Genomic DNA, 12,291 nt, shown 5'->3' on the forward strand with positions numbered 1-12,291 from the left:
ATTTTTCAGACCCCCTAAGGTACTTTAACCCTAGGTTGTCTCATCGATCCTACCATATACTGCCGTACAGTATGGCAGTATATAGGGATTTTAATCGCACATTGTAATCAACTGGTTAAAACAAGACAGCCTTGGGTCTCCTGAAGACCCGAGGCTGTCATGGTGACCGATCGGTGCCCCCCAATGACGTCATGGGAAACAAGGAAATTCGCCAAGATGGCGGTGAAGCCGGCTTAGCAGCTTTGCCGTCGGCGATAGACAGGTTAACACCCATGATCGGTGCTAGCACCGATTGCGGGTGTTACCGGTAAGTGTTTGCAGCAATATGCAGCAAAGACTTACCAGCTGTGGAGCGGGCTCCGACCGTGACTTCTTACAGGTCTGCGGTATGTGTGGCAGAAATGATAATCATGTGGGTGATAGTGGATAGATAGGCATCAGGCGACCTGTGTGCAGCTCTTTATGCCGGGGTTAGAAACCAGCGGGCGGCTCATCGTCCTCGCGGTGAGTTACGTCATCACGGCGCGCAGTCAGGCTGCCCAGTGGAGCTGATGACGCAGCTGCTGATGGATTCTGTGTAGCACAGTCATGGCGGAGGCTCCACAAGTAGCTGCAGAGCTCCGGGAGAGGAATGCGCGCATTGTTGGTGAAGCCTTTGCAGGAAGCGACCTTCCGACTACTACTCCCAACATGAGCGCGACGGAGTATTCCCGGAAGCTGCAGGAATGGCTCTGGCAGTGCTACTGCGGTTCTATGTGCTGGCAGAACAGTTGCGCTACCGCAGCGGCTCTTGTCATGATGAATGCAGGCAACATCGGGGATCAGAGCAGGATAAGAAGTGCCCCTGCACCCAGCACTGCAGCTGCCAATACCAACTCTGCGACCACCGCACCGCCAGCTGCAGGTGAGCCTCCAGTCCACAGCCTGGCACTGGCAGGAGGGACTCATGGCTTATTTGTAGGGACATTACTGCTATTATAGCTTTCTGATCACAGTGACAGCAGGGATTCAGTGCACAGGAGCTGTCACTTTCATGGGATGTTTGAGCATGTGACACATTGCTGGCAGCTTTTCAGGAAACTGCTTTTCTGTGCATTTATGTAATCATGGGCTAGAACACATTGTATCACTAAAAAAAAACTTAGAGTTCACGTCAATGTCCTAGTAAATACTTTTTTAAGGCTACTTGTAGAGTTATTGTATAATCTGACAATGTTTATTCAGATTACCTTTATGCAGTCCACCTACTGCCTAACATATGTTGTATTGTATTGCATGTTGTCTGTAGGTGGTAATCGGTGTTCAGTCCAAAGTTATACTTTCCGTTTATACAATGTATATGTAAGGTTGCTGTCATGAAACCACTTCTTTACAGTGGACCTTTTACATGTTATCCCCTGCTGTTGGTGATTTCTGTGGGTGCCTTGTAATGTGCTGCTGCACCAGAGTATAACAGCGGTCCACAACCGTCAGGCCGCGGATCACCCACCTAAAGAGCTTCAACTTATTAAAAAAAAAAAAAACTGTACTTGCCTCCAGCTTCTCCACTCAGCGGAAAGAAGACTGAGGTAAGTATAGAGGTTTTTTTCTCTTTAAGGCGGCTTTGCTCTTGACATTTCATTAATAGGATAAGTTCTTCTGTGGACGCTTTGTTGATTGGGGGAAACTGCTGCCGGACGCTTTATTTAAAGGGAACCTGTCACCAGGGACCTCATTTTTCACTAAAGACAGATTGTAAAAGCCCTTGACACCTCCAGTGCAAATCTGCATTTTCTAAGCATTTGCATTACAATATAATTGTGTGTTTATAACTTTCACTTGCATCCTGACAAAATCCTGGGGTAGTCACAGGGGCTGGACTTTGGTTTGCATGCATTTCAAAAAACAACATGTGACCTGTTTGAGCTGCAGGCTGCCTCCCACTTTGTGCTCCTGTACAGCTTGTCCCTCCCACACTAATGTCAGTTCCCCAGGCTGTGACCTCTGAGAAGAAGCAGGAGGTGGAGCTAGACAGGAGCACAAAGGTGGGGGCCAAGCTCTGAGGAGTAACACAGACGAGTCACATGTTGTTTTTTGAAATGCATCCAAACCAAAGTCCAGCCCCTGTGACTACCCCAGGATTTTGTCAGGGAGCAAGGTAAGTTATAACACACAATTATATTGTAATGCACATGCTTAGAAAAGGCAGATTTGCTCTGCAGGTGTCATGGGCTTTTACAATCTGTCTTTAGTGAAAAATGAGGTCCCTGGTGACAGGTTCCCTTTAAGTGACTGCTCTATATCGCGGATTGTATCTCCATCTGGTACGAATCAAAGAGCCCTGGTGAAAGTGGACGGTGCCGAGAATCCTGTCTTTGCTCCCATATTGCGCTTATACTCGAGCGTGTACAGTCAGTGTAAAGGCCAAAGACAAGGGGACAATATAGGGGTGTGCATGGCTATTATAATTTCACACTTTCTGTAGCTCCCTTCTCATATAGACAGACAACAAAAAAGGTGCATTATTAGGGGGATACAGAATGGGGAGCAGCTGTAGGAAAGGGGGCATTTTAGACTGGGGGCTACTGGAAATGACACATTATAAGGGTTGGGATTATATAATGGGGATCTGCGAGGCAACCAATTTTTTTCTCGGTGACCATGATTAGAGGTTACCTGACCCGGTCTCTGGGGAACAAAATTTGGGTGCAGTGGGTTCCTGTGTAAAAGAAAGGTTGGGGACCACTGGAGTATAGCATGTGGTGGTTTCTTTCCTGGGGAGCAGGAGGATCTGTGTGCCTCCATGATTGTGGGTTTCAGAGATGTCGTACCATTCAGTTAGAACATTTTGGTAACTGGGCATTTGTCTAACACTGTAGGAACCCTAGAGCTAAACATGCAGGATTGCAAGTGGCTCAGTTCCTGTCTCTGTTAGGGAATTTGGTTATCATTTCCTAAATCAACCAACAATTAAAGCAGCATTGTATAATATTTCTGTTTGAACTAATGTTGTATGGAGAAGTGTTTTTGTGTGTGGCATTGTTTGGTTAGCTCACCTCCCAAAGTTACCATGGTACCTTGTATGAGCTGACACCCCAAGATGACACTCAGACTAAGGCCCCATTCAGACAGCCGGACTGGATCTTGAGCACATGGCCGGGAGTGGTGAGCGGTCTTCACCCTTCCTCCCTCCATAGGCAGGCGAGCGAATTTCATTAAATATAGAACAACTCCGCTATTTTGTGGTGTGGCTGTCCGATGCAGTGACACACCGTGTGCTCACCCATAGTCCCTAAGAGCCATAGAAATCTATGGGAGGCTGCTATCTGGTTGCAAATCATGTGACTGGATCACAGCCCATAGCGGCTATGTGGATGAGGCCTAAACCCTCCAGCACACAAACATGTGCAGGTCACAGACCGCAAACACCTCGCCAGTGGACTGTAGCTTGCACCCTGTGTGCCATCAGCTGTTGTGTGCTGATCTGCCGGTGAAAATAATAATACTGCCAGAGCCGCAGACACGGGCAGGAATAAGACCAGCTCCATCCTTCGCGGCCCGGGAGATGGGAACATGTGCAAGGCTTTGGAAATCATGGTGGTGTGCATAATCCCATAGAAACAGTGGCTAGCACGTGGCAAAAACATGTTTGCAGCTCAGATGGTCTTCTCTCCTGTCATCAGGGTATAATCCAACCTCACACACGGGCCAGAAAACTTGGACCCATGGGACCTTTGTTTGCAGCCCATAACATGTATAGGGCCATGTGCATGAGGCCTAACTATTTAAAGGGAAAATGCCGGGAAGTATAGAACGAATAATGAGTGGACATGATCACACCCTTGGAGCACTGAGAAACTTATTTGCATAAAGCTAAACAGGAATTTTCTTTTACATGACATATTGCCTGGAAAAAGAAAATGTACATTTGGAAATCTTATGAAATGCCTATACTTGTTGGTCGATTTGGAAAATGATAGACTTTCTTTCAGATGTTGTGTGTACATTACATTTACGTAAATGCAACATGTGAATGCAGCCGAAATGGGGGACGTGCCCCAGTTTTCTTAAAAAGTCACATAAAATACAACCAAAAAAATTGCATCAGATAAATCTCCACAGCAGGATTTTGCAATAGATCTTCAAATGTACTAAACACAGAGGGTGAGAATCACAGACTCGTTGTTTACATGTTATATAAGGTTATTCACACGTGTAAAGTATTTAAATACTTCTAACATAAATGTCATTAGCTGTTGCTCTCTCGTCGTAGGCCGTGAATATATTATCCCATCCTTGGCACAAAGATTTAGAGCGGAAATGGTGGATTTCTTCATTCTCTTTTTCATCAAAGCAGCTGTAATATTAACCATAATACACTTCAGTGGCATCAAGTAAGTTCACATTGCAGGTAAATTAGTACATAGAACTCAAGAATATAATGAATTTTTTTACATATTCATTGTCTGTCCTTTTCAACATTTCTCTAGCAAGCTCCAAGCTGGATTAGACGTGACTTTCAGGCCCACAGAGGGCCATGTACTAAGTAGTGTAATCAATAATGTGCAAGTCACTCCAATAGACAATCAAGGCTGATGTATGTTATGCCTGTCTATAAATTCCCTTCCTAATCGTACAGCATAATGTCCTTAGGTTATTGGAGATGCTGGTTGTGCTTTGTCCATATTTTTGTTAGCAATTGCAGGACTTAAAATGCATTTTTTTTATTCCAGTATTGTGACAGGACTTGGTACACTCTGTTGCACTGGTGTTTGAGATCTCATTACAGAGCACAGCCCCTCCCATCTACTATAAGTCACTGCTGTAGCAGCTTGTGTTTGAATACTTGAGCAGTTATTCAGAGAAAAAGGGCTGTGCTGTGCTCGGTAAAGAGATCTCACACACCAGAGCTCCGGATTGCTCCAGCTCCTACTACCGTCTTAGATTATAAATGCACACTGATGCTAACAATACACACATAGGTAGCGTTACACAGATTCCCTTTAAAAAAATTGGCCCATACATGCACAGACCATTCATTTCCTAAGGAAGTGTGTAATGTTTTATTTCCCCAGCATTGGGACTAATGGGCGTAAACACTTGGTGCTGGGATTCACCCCCAAAATTACAGCCAGACGCTTTCAGAGAGTGTATGTTTTAAGATTATTGCCAAGGGACCAGTTAAACAACTAGAGATTGTCCAGACTACTATATTTATTTGTGGAACCAGTTCCTGATTGGTTTGTTTTTATCCTTTTATCTGGTTAAGGCTAACACCCTTTTATTCTTTGACATCCTCAGAGATATTTCTAAGTTTGCCATGCACTACATAATTGAAGAAGTTGATGAAGACACATCAATGGAAGACTTGCAGAAAATGATGGTGGTAGCGCTCATCTATAGGCTATTGGTTTGTTTATATGAAGTAAGTCACTTCTATTATTTAGTATGTCTTTAACTCGCTTGTTGATGTTTTATATGCACCCCGCATTGTATACAGAGTAGTGTTTTATACGCTTCAGTTAAGCCTTCATCAGGCTCTATATGGCTGAGGGATATCCGAGGTAAGTCCTATCCAGTCAAAGTATAATTCACCAATTCTTGAGAACCAGCAGGATGCATAGTTTTTGGTTGGAGAAATTTGTAACAGATAACTACCCAAATTGTGGAGAACAAACAAATAGACAACACCACTCTGTAAACTTGTGGGAGGGTGTGGTTTAAATGTAGACAAGTGTACAAGACATATTATTACAATGTTGTTCATTATTACTAAGTTGTACAAACCTTGGGGAGTAGGCCAGCTCTGTATTACATGATGCACCCACAAACTGAAGAGATAAAGAGAATACAGGATATAGGCAAAACCAGAGCTCTGTTGCTGTAACCAGATTTCTCCCTTTTGTGGGTGTGATATGTAAGGCAGCATGTTACTTTACTTTTCACGGTGTCTAAAAGGCCTTAAACCTTGATCATATATTAGTGCACCCATAGGGTCTCCATTAAAAAGGCTGCCGATGTTGTTTATGGGAACATAAGATCCATTTATCAAAGGTACACCATAGCTAGACCACACTAGTCACTTTCCTACAGATTTTTCACTGTGATGCAAAATTTTGGCACAGTGTAAGACTGAGTTCTATTTTACAGCTTCTTTAACCCTTAAAGGACTCGGCCCTTTTTTGTTTTTGGATTGCTGTTTTTTTTACTCCCCTCATTCCAGAAGTGCTACCTTTTTATGTTTACAGAGGTGTGTGAGGGCTTGTTATCTGTGGGACAAATTGTATTTTTAGTGGCACCATTTGTGTTCAATGCAATGTACTGGAAAGCTGGAAAAAATTCCAAGTGCGGTGAAATCAACCAAAAAAAAAACACTTTTGCAGTATTTTCTTATGTGCTCCGTTTTTACGGCTTTGATTCTAGGATCACAGGGATAGCACATTTAGGCTGCATTCTCACACATTTATGGGAGACGTATACACGGCCGATATATACGTCCCTCATACACTTCTATGGGCTCACGGCCCTGTACAGAAGCGGTACAGTGCGGCACCGTAGCCCATAGAAAGATAGGACATGTCCTATCTTTCTACGTGATACGGCGTTGTGTGCTGTATAGTCCTATGGAGAGGGGCGGGGGTGAACTGCGCTTATCCCCTGTTCCTCTCCGCAGCGCCGATGTATGCCCGCCATACTAAGGTACGGCGGGCATACATCGTGTGCATGTAGCCTTATATAGCTTTTATTAGGTTTTAGTAGATTTTGTACAAAAAAAAAATATTTACCAAATTCTCAGGCCAATAACTGTTTTTTTACACTTTGGTGTATGGACCTATGTAAGGTGTCATTTTTTTTGCGGTGCATACTTTTAATTTACATCAACCTAAATGAATGTTCGATCATTTTTTATTTAAATATTCATGGATAGAAAAATTGGTGAAAAAATGGCTATTTCTGCGCTTATTTTTCGTTACGGTTTTATGCCAGGAATATTCTTTTTTTTATATCTTGATAGAACTGGCATTTTGGTAGGTGATGATACTTAAACAGTAAAAATCAAAAACATGTTATTTTTATAAGTGATCTAGATAAAGGGGGGGTGTGAGTTAAACTTTGAAATATGTTTTTAATATCTTTTTTTATTATTTCAGACCCTCTAGGGCAGTGATGGCAAACCTTTTAGAGGCCGAGTGCCCAAACTACAACAAAGACCCGCTTATTTATCGCAAAGTGCCAACACAGAAATTTAATTTGTGATTTATACTCCCTTCTCTGTCACAGTTTTCATTGATACCAGCACCCTGATGACACCAATAAAGCAGAAAATAGTCCCAGTTAGTGCTGTCACTTTAAAATAGCTCTGTGCACAGTAAGTCCTGGGCTGTCTGGGACTGCAGGAAGATACCTGGAGTCATCTCTGGTGATGGCCTGAGTGCCCGCAAAAAGGGCTCCGAGTGCCACCTCTGGCACCAGTGCCATAGGTTAGCCATCACTGCTCTAGGGTACTTTAACCCTACAGGGTCTGATTGCTCATATATTGCAGTATGTAGCAATTTTGATGATATCTCTCCAACTGGCCACATCATATGTAAAATAAGCTGTATGCTCGATCATGAGACCAACCATGGTAGACCCAATGGGATGAATGCATTAATCCAAACTTATGGCATCAATCACTTTTCCGGCTAGTTCAACAAAGGGAATGTGACTGTAAAAATATTCAGTGGAACCCAAAAAGATGGTGCACCACAACTTGAAAAAGCTCTAAAGTAGAAAGCCAGTTGTACACTGTGGCAGAATTATCATCACATTGATGAATCTGACACCGTAAGACTAGTGTGGAGTAGCGCTGCATAGGTTTTACCCTGCACCAGCTTGATACATTCTCTCCAAGTCTCTCTCCTTCTTGTATCCATCAATAAAGGCCACATTATTGAAAACAGGAGTTTGAATGAATGCTCATCCCCAATAATGGTCTGGTAAACCAGGATGTGCTGTTGTTTAATGCAGAGGTTTTTTCTGTAACAATTCTGCCTCCTCAATGTGCACATCAACATGTTTTTGTTTTGTTTTTTTGTCCATCAACGGCCTGTTTTTTGTTTTTTTTTAAGTAAATTGAGTGTAAGGGACTTGCACTCGGTTTACTAAAAAAAAAATCCATCTTCAAAGAGGTAAGAATGAAAACAGGTTATCATCTCATTGAGAGATTTCCAAGAACTTTCTGCCTGTAAAGATCTGGAGAAACTAAGGAAAGCTGACAGATATTGAGCATTGTTCTACAGTAGTAAATCCTTTAATGTCCCATCCTGGTGTTGGATCCTCTGTTATACTGTTCAGATATATAAGGATCTCTACTTTTCTGTCTCATAAAGTGAGCCCTAAAAAGTGCAGACATTCCTTTTTTCTTTTTTTTACTCCAAGGTCCACAACACTTCCAACTTGCTGAAGTGGTTTGGTAGTAACCCTATTTATCAATGAATAAACTGCTAAATCTTTTTAGATTCTCCAGATAATCCCTGAGGGCAGTGGTGGTGAACCTATGGCACTGGTGCCAGAGATGGCACTCGGGACCTCTCTGTGGGCTTGTCTCCCGGGCACAGAGTTTGCCTGACATGGTACCTTCCTGCAGTCTCAGGCAGTCCAAGTAGTGCCCTGCTATTTTAAAGTGACCCATCCTGTGCTACATGGTCCTGTCCAAAGAGTAAGAAGGTGTGTACGGGGTGGAATTGGAGCTCAAACATTCTGGTAGCAATAAGTTTGTTACTGCCTAAATTGCCGTGTTGGCACTTTGGGAAAAGCTAGTGTCTCTTGGGTCTCATTTTGGGTGCTCGCTCTCTAAAAGGTTTGCCATCACTGCCTTAAGGTATGCAAGGCACTGAAGTTTTATCCACTTGTAGGTCTCTACTAATGAAGCTGTATAGATACAACTTGTAAGATGGCTTGTTCTTTCTTTCCTTTTATAAGATTATATGCATTTGGGGAGCCGGTGGAGCAACCCCAGGAAAGTTCTTGCTTGGTCTTCGAGTTGTGACATGTGATAGCTCCGTACTGGTTGCACCTAACAGAGTGTTGGTGATCCCTTCCACAAATGTAAATATGACTGCGTAAGTATTTGCTCGTGTTGTCTGTGTTTTGACTTAATACCATATATAAACTGCAAGGTCATTTGTTTCGGGGTTTTTTTTAAGTTAGTTTAGGGATCCAAAGAGACAAGGGTGAAAGAAAGTCGAGCCAACATCTTGCCAACCCTTCTCTCAAAAATCGGGAGGGGGTTCTTATTTCTCTACCTCACATCTTCCAGGCTATTACAGTGAGAAGGGGCCTCTTCAGTTTATCTCACTCTTAGAGTACTTTTCCTAATTCCAGTTTCACTCAAATTTTCTTTCGCCAGCCTAGAGGCTCTGCAGTGTGGCCCACTAAGGCACAATGTTTTTAATCAAATTATTTAGTGATGTCTAAAATTTTTAAATCGTTCATTTGAGCAATACGAGTCATTGCTTGAATGGAGTAGGGCAGGTTCATCTCTCTGTTAGACAAAGGATATGTATATAAACCTCTCGTTTTTTTTTTTTTCCTTCACGTTAACATTTCCTCAGATTTTCTGTTTGATTATAGAATCTAGGGGAAATGTAGTCCTTCAATACCTGGATAACATCCTGGTGAAGGGCTCATTCCCTAAATTATAACAGGGGACAGTCTTAAGATCACTCTGGATATTTTGACTTGATTTGGGCTGTGAACTACCCCAAGTCCTGCATTTCTCCAGCAACAGGATTACTAAATGTATTGCGTAATCGCTTCCAGCTCTATGCAATGCGGTGCGCTGACAGCGGCTGCGCCGCGCTTATTCACAGCGTCGGTTGAATGTTCGTCCGGTGCTGTGAATAAGCCCCTCTGCGGCCGCTGTCAGTGCGCCACATCTCATAGAGCTGGCAGTGATAGTGCAATACATGTGCTGCTGCCAGTGATTCAGGGAATGACAGGGGCGTCTGCTAGGGGACCTGTACGATAATCCGACCATTTACCAAACTAAATTTGCACACACAAATTTTAATAAAAATTGAATTAATATAAAGGGACAGGGTAAGGGGGAACATATTTGGCGGGGGTATTTTTCAGGGGTGGTCATAGCAATCGATTTCCCAGTTCCACTGTGTTTTCAGTACAACCTGTGTATAATTTGCTTTGAATGTTTTAATTTTACCTGTGACTTCATTTTTCATCTCTTTCTCTAGATCAACCGTACGAGCTGTGATCAAGAACTTCTCCATTGCGTTCTTTTTCCCTGCATTTATTACATTGCTTTTCTTTCAACATAACAGAACAGCCTACGACATTGTAGCAGGCACCATAGTAGTGAGACGGAACATGAGATGATGCAAACGTATGAAAACATGTGTTGAAAATACTTGTCATTGGATCATTTACTGCTGAATTCCTCTGGGAGGCTATTTATTGTCAAGGGCTTTTCTTAATCTTTGCTAACAGCAAGAGGTGTTATTGATTGGTCATACACCATGAAATATTCAACTTGAAGAATGATCTTATTGTCACCAATCTCTACAAATGTTCAGTATTGTAAAATGAAAAATTACTATGAACTACTTGGTACCTATAATGCTTTCTAATGGTGGAGCTTCTCAGGGTTGTACAGAGAGCACGTAATATGGAGGAGAAAATCCTGCTCAGTTTGACTTTTCTAGGAAAAAAAAAACACAAACTGCAAAGAAAACCTCCTGCTACTTCATTGAGAAAACAAACACTTATATTTAATATCCACAGCAGTAATAATAAAGTGTAAATGGTATAATAATAAAGATTATTTTTAGCACCTGTGTAACTTATCTGCAGGTAAATGCAGGCAGCTCTGTCACCACTCCCTCCCTCTCCTTTTGGAAATACTTGTATTAAAAACCCAAATATCATAAAATAGCAATGCAGAAATGTATTTGCTTAGGACTTGCTGCCAGTAGAGAAATTACAACGCAGCACCATGTTAATAAATTAATAATGGCGTGTTGCAATTCCCCTAGTCAGTGGGGGTGGCCGTACCAGTCTGACACTTGTTACGTTGTCAGGGACTCATCATATTTCTCTGTAATGCAAGGACTCCCCTTTCATTGTACTGTGCGCAGTCCATGGGATCTGACCTGCAGTCGGATAGGTTTCTATGGACTGATCACATCTGTGAAGGAGTGCAGAAAGAGGAATGGCAATGCCACCCTGTGAAATACAGTATGTAACAGCCTTATTGAAGGGCAAAAGTATGAAAAGAATGAGATGGACATATCTATGCCTTGGATGTAATAGAAAAAAAAAAAAAAAAAAAAAGATCCAGCTTACAAGCAAGAAAATGCCTTGCGAGGTGCACATACTCTTTACCTCACAAGGATGAAAGAATAAAGAAAGGATTTATACTTTACTGATGTTTGGACACCACATGTACTTTTTACATTCATGTGTTTTCAGGAGGGATAATGGTGAAACACAAAATTGGGTCCTCTTTAAGTCACACCCTTTTATAGGTGTATAGCATTCGGTAAAAAATTATTTTGGGGGAAAAAAAATATGGGGAATTTTTTTCAATATATGTAATATAAGGTGCCGCATGGCTGTCACCTGCTATGAATCTAAGTGTTAAAGCCTCTTCGAGGGGCTCCATCAGTCTGTAAGATGCCCATAAAGTGTTAAACTAGTGGATGAATGGAGCTTCACTTGGTTCCTAATAAAAGGCTATTTGGACTGAGAGGTGTTGGAGCTGGATATCAGACAAACACTTAGAACCATTGTTCTGGATTTGTGGGGAACATTTGCCTTTTAGATTATTTAAAGGCAACCTCTTCTTTACCTCAGAATCATGAGATTTTCACAATCAAAATCTAAACAGGTAGCAACATATTAATCGTTCCCTTATTCATACCCCATGGGCACCGATGTTCATATAATTATCCATTGCTATGAAACATGTTCATGTTCTTTCCGATTTTCCTGTTATTGCATCAGCTTTTATTTGACAAAGATTATGTAACTGGCTGAAATTGCGCTTGTATGTGACTTTGTACAGAAATATCCCAGGTGGATATGGTTCTAAATAAAGCATGAAACATCTTTCTTTTATACAGTAGTATTAACATTTAGGACACAGATCCACAGTATTGTATTATTGAGGTGCCATACATACAGCTTTATATACAATATTGGAACCGTTGTGAATGTGAAATTCTGCATGAATATGAGTAAAATTTGGTTTGGTGGCTCAGGAATACCTGATAACGTCTAATTTGACAAGAAACCATGAAATTTGTCAGTGCA

General features: G+C 41.9%; 1 protein-coding gene across 1 annotated transcript; it reads left to right on the forward strand.

Moving 5' to 3' along the window:
- The first annotated feature begins 484 nt into the window (after nucleotides 1-484).
- Nucleotides 485-12,087, forward strand: FAM8A1 (family with sequence similarity 8 member A1). Its single transcript, XM_072152650.1, has 5 exons — nucleotides 485-904; nucleotides 4,253-4,373; nucleotides 5,281-5,404; nucleotides 8,944-9,083; nucleotides 10,215-12,087. The coding sequence occupies exons 1-5, from the start codon at nucleotides 589-591 to the stop codon at nucleotides 10,354-10,356; spliced, it is 843 nt and encodes a 280-aa protein (XP_072008751.1). The 5' UTR covers nucleotides 485-588; the 3' UTR covers nucleotides 10,357-12,087.
- The last annotated feature ends 204 nt before the right edge of the window (nucleotides 12,088-12,291 follow it).

The sequence above is a fragment of the Engystomops pustulosus genome, chromosome 5 (assembly GCF_040894005.1).
Source record: "Engystomops pustulosus chromosome 5, aEngPut4.maternal, whole genome shotgun sequence".
Taxonomy (NCBI): Eukaryota; Metazoa; Chordata; class Amphibia; order Anura; family Leptodactylidae; genus Engystomops; species Engystomops pustulosus.

What these genes read in the sequence shown, in the direction of transcription:
- FAM8A1 (XM_072152650.1), top strand. Translation starts at nt 589, where the DNA reads ATGGCGGAGGCTCCACAAGTAGCTGCAGAGCTCCGGGAGAGGAATGCG. An exon ending in CACCGCACCGCCAGCTGCAG is followed by an intron (nt 905 to 4,252) that starts GTGAGCCTCCAG and finishes CTCTCGTCGTAG; the next exon opens with GCCGTGAATATATTATCCCA. An exon ending in ATACACTTCAGTGGCATCAA is followed by an intron (nt 4,374 to 5,280) that starts GTAAGTTCACAT and finishes TGACATCCTCAG; the next exon opens with AGATATTTCTAAGTTTGCCA.